General features: G+C 35.7%; 1 protein-coding gene across 1 annotated transcript in view; it reads right to left on the bottom strand.

Annotated features, from left to right (window-relative positions):
• Nucleotides 1-3,529: 3,529 nt before the first annotated feature.
• meox2a (mesenchyme homeobox 2a) overlaps nt 3,530-9,199 on the bottom strand; it is a 44,791-nt gene continuing 39,121 nt past the window's right edge. The window contains exon 3 of the mRNA XM_043689825.2: nt 3,530-3,997. Coding sequence (XP_043545760.1) covers nt 3,773-3,997 — 225 coding nt within the window. The 3' untranslated portion in view covers nt 3,530-3,772. The remainder of the gene's footprint in view (nt 3,998-9,199) is intronic.

Here is a 9,199-nt window from a genome sequence, read left to right as displayed (position 1 = left end):
GTTCCCTTTTAAAATGAGTGTTAAATGATATATTTCTGAGTATAATACATAAGTACCTGTGTATCATAGTCCAAGATATTCAAACACTTAAATCAAAACGATTACTATCATTTCTGAATAACTGTGAAATCTACATATGCTGCAATTAAAGTGCAATTGCAGGTGAGATTGCATCACGCTGCACCTGTAATTGGGACAATTTTACAGTTGATATTCTTGTACACATATTAAACATTGCAAAGGTTGTGGTTAGTTTTTAATTTGATCTTTCATCTGTCCATCACATTACTGGCCTTTGTAATCAATAGTTAAATAGTGGTCTTGTTACTGTGTCCATTGGATCTTCTGAAGTTACATGTATTGCATCAAGTCAACATTTGGACATTTGAGGCTTGCAACTGTGATATATTTCCCTAGATTTTACATTAATCAGACTGCTAGTTTGACTGTCTGTATTCCGAACAATAAGAATGATTTTTTTTATATTGGAAGTTCACCTCTTGGCAGTGCTTAGAGGTGTTTCCATACAGTAAAAAATATAATCCTTTGTATTTTGTTTTCTGAAAGGAAGATGTAAATGTAAATACAGCAAAATTACAGAAAACAGATGAAGCATGTTCTCTCTTTTTGCAGTATTATTCATACTTTTTCAAAAGGCAACAACATTGAGACTATGACTGCAGTTCTAACTAAATTTGACTCCCGAAAATGAAATTAGTTGTGCTTCTGGTATGGGGAAAATACCCACATGAGAGTTTTCAAAGTGATATAATCCCTCATGATTACTATTTCAATGTAAATTTATTAGGAGCACATTTCAAATTTATTTTTAAAGTATTTCATGAAACATAGGGAAAAAGTGAGGACTACAGATGCTGGAGATCAGAGCTGAAAAATGTGTTGCTGGAAAAGCGCAGCAGGTCAGGCAGCATCAAAGGAGCAGGAGAATCGATGTTTCGGGCATAAGCCCTTCTTCAGGAAATCCTGAAGAAGGGCTTATGCCTGAAACGTCGATTCTCCTGCTCCTTTGATGCTGCCTGACCTGCTGCACTTTTCCAGCAACACATTTTTCAGCATGAAACATAGGGAACAAGTTCATGAAATAATATTTGTTTCACAAGTCACGCCAGAACAATAAGGCACTTTATGTTGTGTGCAAGTATTGTGCAAAGGCATCATAAACAAAATGCTGCCACAGGTTTGGCAATTTCAATGCTTAATTGTACCAACAGGAAACCATTATGTTTCCCAGGTGATTACTGTCAATGCATTGCATTTCAATTTGTTTCAATTCATTAAGAAAATTGCATGATTATTATTCCTAGAAGATAACAAATTGAACAGATTTGCTTTGATACCAGCAGGAGTTTTTTTAATATATTATTTCAAAACCCATTGAAAATTTACCATTTACTCTTAACGTAGGTACTGCGATAGAAACAGCATTATTTTAGAGGCACTACCAAGGGATTTGAGTTTCATATTTGGAAACAGACAACAGAAAAAGATTTCCACAATTCTTTCATCCATTTCTTCACTAACATGTTGTGTCGTTTAATTGTAATCACATATACTGTATATCAGCATACGAAACGTTTTTCTGAAGACAATCCAATTTATTACATTCCTCTAATTCTTACACCAAAGTCTTGAATGTAAAAACAGAAATAGCAATAATGTTTTTGTTTTCTGTCTCATCATTTGTTATATTAAATATTGTAGGCTGCTGGGGCAAAATTTTTATCTGTGATTGCATATCCAGATATCTGAAAACATATTTCTTTCATTTATAAATGTTATACTTTAGAAGGCTAAAGTGCAGCATTACTACAATGCTGAACACACTGTGAATTAGACTTTCTGAGAGTTAAGACATAATCATTGACTCAATGCATTTAGAGTCATATTTACAAAGCAATTAATGAAGCCTTATATTTAAAACATTATTTACAATTATTTTTATATTTTGATTGATGGCACTACAGACACTATGATAATATAGATTGTGTATGAAATTTTCATGAAATTCTGAAATTGTAAGCTATTCATCTGTAGCCCTGTGAAGGAATGCATAACCACACTAGGAACACATTCAAATTGTTGATTTGACAATTCAACGAAATATCATACACATTAATAAAACATACTTGCTGGAGTGAGGTAAAAACTGGAACCTAATCTCTGAATCAGACAGCATTTGTAAACATTTCTGCATGTTACTTTTATTCTTGTATACATTATAGGAATGAAGATAAAACATTCAGCCATCTAGTCCACCCTGTCCTTAAGCATTGCATACAAAATCCATAGTCTAGTTGTTATCCAAATCTTATCCAGACACCTAATGGTAGGTCAGGAGTTATGTTCTCGATTTTTGATTGAGGGACAACCTTGTATTTTATTCCATTATACTATATACGATATCATAGAGAAGATGCTGATTGAAATGTGGTTGGGTTAGATATGCATATTACTTAATAATTTATCACATCTTAATAGAATGTGAGAGATTTGGTTAATGCATCTATTTTTTGTATTGAAAGTGACTCCTAAACAATTCCAAGTATGAAAGGGCCATGAGGAATTTCAGAATGCTATTAGATAATCATGTTTTACATAACCTAAATCTGTTTAACATCAGTGCATAAAATTGCATTATCAACATTATATGTTGTGGAAGTACTTGAAAAACTTTTCAAATATTGGAGAATGCCAATAGATTAACTTGATAATATTGGATGAAACTGCTTTTATTGTACTAGCTAAGACTGATGACTCAACAATGAAAATAATGATTTTGATTCAAATTTCCAACTTCATACATTTTATTTTGAACATATTTGTTTGATTGATTAATTACTGAAGCAAAACGAATTTGACCAAACAGAATGAAATAGAAGTGTCTATTTGAATTAGTAAAATGAAAAAGGGAACATTAGTTGAAATATTTACTACACTGTTTAACAATATGCTAATAGCTAATTATGCAACTTGTATTCACTTGATAGAATCTTATAATATTTAGCCATAGGAGATAAGATTTCCAACACTCAGTTGACTTCTGATTAATAACTCTGATGTGTATGAAATTACTACTGACAGGACAACCATTAAACCTTTATTGTTACTGTTTAATGTTGCTCTCATTCACTTGAGTAGCAATCTATAGGAGTTTGAATATGTTGTTGATCTGACTGAATATTTGCGAATTTCATTAGGTTTTAAAATGCATGTTAGGATAACCCTGTAATAGTAATGTCTTGTGTGTTGCTACTGTCTGAAGAGTTATTTTTACGTTTGAAATGTATTGCACCTATGAATTAGAATAATGGGAAGGTGATTGCTTTCTCTACTGGTCTCTTTTAGAGCACTATTTTAACATTTCAATCATATTGAATTGCTACATTTCCTATTACTGGCTGAGGATTTCTTCTATTGGCAAGATTAAATAGTCATTCTTCATAAATGTGTTTATTATTCTGCTTCACCATTTACACAAAAGAAATCTTCCCTGTTATTCTCTGTTGAATTTCTGTTGATATTTATTTTGTATCTTTGAATCAATTTCTGCTCTTATTTACAGTGGAAGTCAAGGCATAAACTTGCAAACTGTCCAATTGTCATTTCAAATATGGAATGTTCAGAGGCTCTGATGTTTGCATCATGTCCACAAGGAGTCATTCACGCAGAGACTTTACGACAATGTTGTTTGCATTCTCCTCATGCCATTTCTTTCCTGAGAATCTGTTGAGACATTCCCTTTCTTTGTACATCACAAATGGCCCAGTTCAGTACTGTGATCACTGTCCTGGCTTTCATCATTTGAGAGAATGTCTCCAGCGTGATGACCTCCTGATGTGGAGATACCAGACAGCTCAGAGGGCAGTAACGTCCCTTTCTTCACGTTCACTAGTTCTTTTTCCCTTGCAACAGCTCCTTGTTGGCCTCCCTTAACACGTTTCCATTTCATCCTCCGGTTCTGGAACCACACCTTGACCTAAAATAATTCAGAATTGATTATCATGTGAAGGAATGTAGCAATTTTATCTTTGTATTACAACAGTAACATGTTAAGGTGGAATTATCTTAATAACTACCTTTTTTATAATTCAGTTCTAGACAAAGATAAGAGTGACATTATAATCAGACATAAAAATGGCAAATAATAATTCAGACTCTTCTTGATTTTCTCTGTCCTCTGAATTACAACAGTAGAACATGACAAGCATTTTCATGAAGATAGTGTTCATTTCAAGATAAATATGCAAGATAGATTGTAAGACAAAATCAGGAAGTGCTGGAGAAACTCAACAGATCTGGCACATCTGTAGAGAAAAAAACCAGAATTAATGTTATGAGTCCAGTGGCCCTTCATCAGAACAGGATGTAAATAGACAGTGCCCAGAGAAAAAGAAAGAAAGAGAGAAAGAGAATGAAGCAAGAAATAAGCCATCCATGATTCTAGTTTTCTGTAATGGGATGGATTTAAATACTATTACCTGCTATGATTGGGTTGAGAGCATTAGTTTGGCTTTCTGGATTACTCATGCAGTGATAGGGTGAACAGCCAAGGTATTTTCCCTAGGGTAGGAGAGCCCAAAACTGGACATCATAGGTTTAAGGAGAGAGGGGAAAGATTTAAAAGGGACCTAAGGAGCAACTTTTCCACGCAGACAGTGGTCCATGTATGGCATGAGCTGCCAGAGAAAGTGGTGGAGGCTGGTACAATTCCAACATTTAAAGGCATCTGGATGGGTACATAAATGGGAAGGTTTTAGAGGGATATGGGTCAAATGCCAGCAAATGGAACTAGATTAATTTAAACTATCTGGTTGGCATGGATAAGTTAGACTGAAGGGTCTGTTTCCATGCTGTATATCTCTATGACTCTATGCCACCATCTCCCCTAAATTCCACTCACAGGAAGCAGATCCCAATTCTACATTGGCTGGAATGGAAAGCAGACCTGTACTGTTGGTGTCCTGCAATAAAATGGTTAATACTGACCTCTAGTAAGTCACTCAGTTCAAGGAATCAGTCCTGTGCCATTGATGTTATTTTGAACTACAGGACAACCTCGATTATCTGAACGAAACGGGAGGGGAGTATTTTGTTCAGACAATCAAATGTTCGAATAACACAGTTTACTCAAGCATCGGGACTTTGAGATCTTGTTCGAATAATTCGAAATTCGGATAATTGGTGTTCAGATAACCGAGATTGCACTATACGTGCTAAGTATCGAGCTAACTTAGCTAACCAGTGTCTCATTGTGTTGTATGTGGAATTAAAACTTGCCTTTCCCCTCTTAAATATGTATTCAATCCCAGCCCAGCCTGATCATGCTAAAAGTTTCCACAGCAAATAATCCATATCACAGGTTTCATAATCTCTGCCTAATATTATCCAGAGGTTGGGACTGAGGCATTTTGTTGCAGCAGAGTGGTAACATCTAATGATCCAGTGCTAGTTTAAATTGCCTTGATTCAAAAATTTGCACATAAAAATTTAAAAGCAATAACAAAGACAGATATAAAATGAAGCAGGAAATTTCTGCTAAAGCTTTATAAACCTCAGCCAGTGTATTGCACCACAATTCAGGAAAGATGTCTAGGCCTTAGAGAGAATGGAGAGTAGATTTGCTAGAATTGATCCAGAGTTAAAGAACTACAGTTCTGTGCCAAGTTTAGAGAAGCTACGATAAAAACAAAATACTGAAGATTTCGAAGAAGTCATATTCAACTCAAAATGTTAACTTTGTTTCTCTCTTCCTGGATGCTGTCAGATCATGGTGAGTATTTCCGACATTTTCCATTTTTGTACACATCACAGAAGCTGGGATTGTTCTTCTCAGAGCAGAGAAGGGAATGGAAGATTCAACATTTAATTCTAACTAAGATTATAGGTTTTAATGGAGAAAACAAGGAAAAGCTGTTTCCACTGCCTGGTGTGTCAGGAACTATAAGACATAAATTTAAGATAATTGACAAAAGAACGAGAGAGGGGAATTAATTTTCATGCAGCAAATACTTAGGATCATGAATATCCTACTTGAAAAAATGCTAAAAGAAGATGCAGTGATAAATTTCTGTACAAAATTATGTAAACTTGCCAAGAAAGCATTTTTAGAGCTGTGGGAAAGAGTGGAACAGTTGTACAAATTAACTAGCTGTTTGAAAGAATGCTGTTGAAAGTGATTGCATTCTCTACTGGTCTCATTTTGAGCACTATTTTAACATTACATTAACAGTTAATGTGAGTAAGTTCCTTCTTAGTTGAAAGATTCTAAGATTCTATGGACAGTGAGTTATCAGTGAGGAAATTTACATTCATGGAGCAGTTATTTTCAGGAATTTTTCCCTGTCAGAGGAATATCCACTAGTGTTGACTGCTTGTTCTCTTTAATCAGGTTCACCAATATGTCATTGCATTGACTGTAAACATGAAGTTGCACAAAGAAGCACATGAATAAATTAAAATTAGCTCTTTAATATGACCTTCAGTGTTTTCCTTCAAAAATGACAGAAGGAGAATCTCTTAAACTGAAGGAACTATAAGTTAGAGGAATGGTGAAATTGCATGTTTATTGCAATGCTTTTCCTTTTTGTAAATTCTTGCAAATTCCGACCACATTCCTTCTCAGAAAAATATGATCCACTTCGATAATGAATAGATATGTTTTGTTAGAAAATCCTGAAGGATTACATGAGCTAACAAAGTGTAGTTGTCAGGTATTTCTAAACTGCAAGCCAGAAATTCCCAATGTAAAATAAACTGCCTGCTCTGCATTATCCAACATGGCATTAGTCTGGACATCTGCTGTGATCATCAGTCCCAGTGACATTTCTACTGTCAGAGAGAAAGAAATATGTCTTCACGCTACTGCCAGATCACGGAGGTCACTCAGATCTGAAGACCTTCATCTGAAGGCACTGCTGATCATGCTTCAAAAGCTACACAGATTTTTCTCTTTACTTTCCCACACTTTTTTGAAAGGACTTATTATAAATAATTAAGCTGATCTACAATGTTGAAATAAATTAATTTATCAACCTGATGAGTAGGTTAAAAATGCCCTCAATATACTCAGCGATTAGAGGTGAATTACTCGCACTAATACTCCCAGCCTTTGACCGGCTCTTGTAGCCAATCTGCTTATATGTCTGATTCACTTTCTGGGCAATGGTAACCCCCAGGATGTTGATTGTGAGGGACATTAAACGTCAAGGGACAATGGTTAGATTCTATCTTGTTAGAGATGGTTATTGACATTCGTGTGACATGAATAATACTTGGGCCATCTTTCAGCCCAAACCTGGATATTGTCAAATTCCAGAAAAATTCCAAAGCACCTGACATTTTAAAAAGAGAGACAAAATGACAAAGATGGGCAAAGGTAGCCATAATAGTAAAAGGATGCCATAGGCAGTACTGAGAAAGGAGCATTGTTCATAAAATCAGGAAGTAGTATTACTATCCCGAGAGATGAAAAACAGCAAGCACAAAACTCCAGCAGGACTAGTTTTTGAGTCACTTGACAATAGTGATACTGTTGGATGTTAATATTATATGATATTAATCAAGAAATAAAATGGATTTGTAACAAATGTAACATAATAATTAAGTAGAACTGAAATCTTCATATATACTAAACAAATCAAATTAGCAGAATATGGTTTGGAATATATGAACATAAGTACTAGGAGCAGGAGTAGGCCATCGGGCCCATCGAGCCTGCTCAGCCATTCAATAAGATCATGGCTCATCTTTTTGTGGACTCAACTTTACTTGCCTGCCGCTCACCATAATCCTTAATACCTGGACTGTTCAAAAACCTATTTTTGCCTTAAAAACATTCAATGAGATAGCCTCAACTGCTTCACTGGGCAGGGAATTGCACAGATTCACAACCCTTTTGTGTGAAGAAATTCTTCCTCAACTCAGTCCTAAATCTGCTCCCCCTTACTTTGAGGCAATGTCCCCAAATCCAGTTTCACTTGCTGGTGGAAACAACCTCCCTACTTCTATCTTATCTATTCTCTTCATAATTTTACATGATTCAATCAGATCCTCCTCATTCTTCTCAATTCCAATGATTATAGTCCCAGTCGCCTCAATCTCTCCTCATAAACCAACCCTGTCAATTCTGGAATCAACCAAGTGATCTTCCTCTGACTGAAATCAATCTTTATACACTGAGGGAATCAAGAGATATGGAGATCAAATGGAATGACAAAATCAAGATCAGGGATCTGCCATGATTTTATTAAATGGTGGAGCAGGTAAGAGGGGACAAATGACTTGTTTCTACTCTTATTTCTTATGCTCCTCTATTATTCAGAAAAGTAACCAAATACCAAGTATAAATGTTGGGAATTTCCTCAGGTACTTTTCTGATTGATCATCTTATTTTCATGAAGAAATCAGTGGAACTTCTCAATACTGGTGGACTTCACCAGTTTCCTCATTTCCCCATCACCCCCACCTTAACACAGTTCCAACCTATCGTCTCACCACCGTCCTCATGACCTGTCCCACCTGCCAATCTTCCTTCCCATCTATCTGCTCCACCCTCCTCTCCGACCTATCACCTTCACCCCCACTTCCATCCACCTATTGTACTCTTGGCTACCTCCTCCCCAGCCCCAACCTCCTCCCATTTATCTCTCCACCCCAGAGGCTCCCTGCCTCATTCCTGATGACCAGCTTTAGCCCGAAACATAGTTTTTCCTGCTCCTCGGATGCTGCCTGACCTGCTGTGCTTTTCCAGCACCACTCTAATCTTGACTCTGATCTCCAGCATTTGCAGTCCTCACTTTCACCTTCTGTGAAGTTATGCCAACTATTTATAAGAATCCCTCGGAATTCGAGATATAGTGGATGTTCAATGTTAGAAATTCCATTCATTCTGGATGTAGGATTAAAGGTTTAATAATGATCAGATATTTGATTACATTTTACCAAATTTTTAAATAAAATTTCGTAACAAAAAGAATTACATTTCATGTTTGAATATGCCATAAATAAATAAACAAACAATTAATATAATTTACTTTATATTTGAGAATGTTCCCCAAAAAAGCCAAAGCCAGTAGCAAGTGCATCTCAAGAAATCACAGGTGCACAGTCCTTGATCTTTTTTGTCCGTTAATTTTACAGAATAAAAAACATTGGTTGTGTCTACCTGATTTCTCATGAT

Source organism: Chiloscyllium plagiosum, unplaced genomic scaffold, assembly GCF_037043375.1.
Source record: "Chiloscyllium plagiosum isolate Xiang-an unplaced genomic scaffold, Cpla_swu_hap1 HiC_scaffold_5, whole genome shotgun sequence".
Taxonomy (NCBI): domain Eukaryota; kingdom Metazoa; phylum Chordata; class Chondrichthyes; order Orectolobiformes; family Hemiscylliidae; genus Chiloscyllium; species Chiloscyllium plagiosum.
This window is presented reverse-complemented; position numbering and strand designations above follow the sequence as displayed.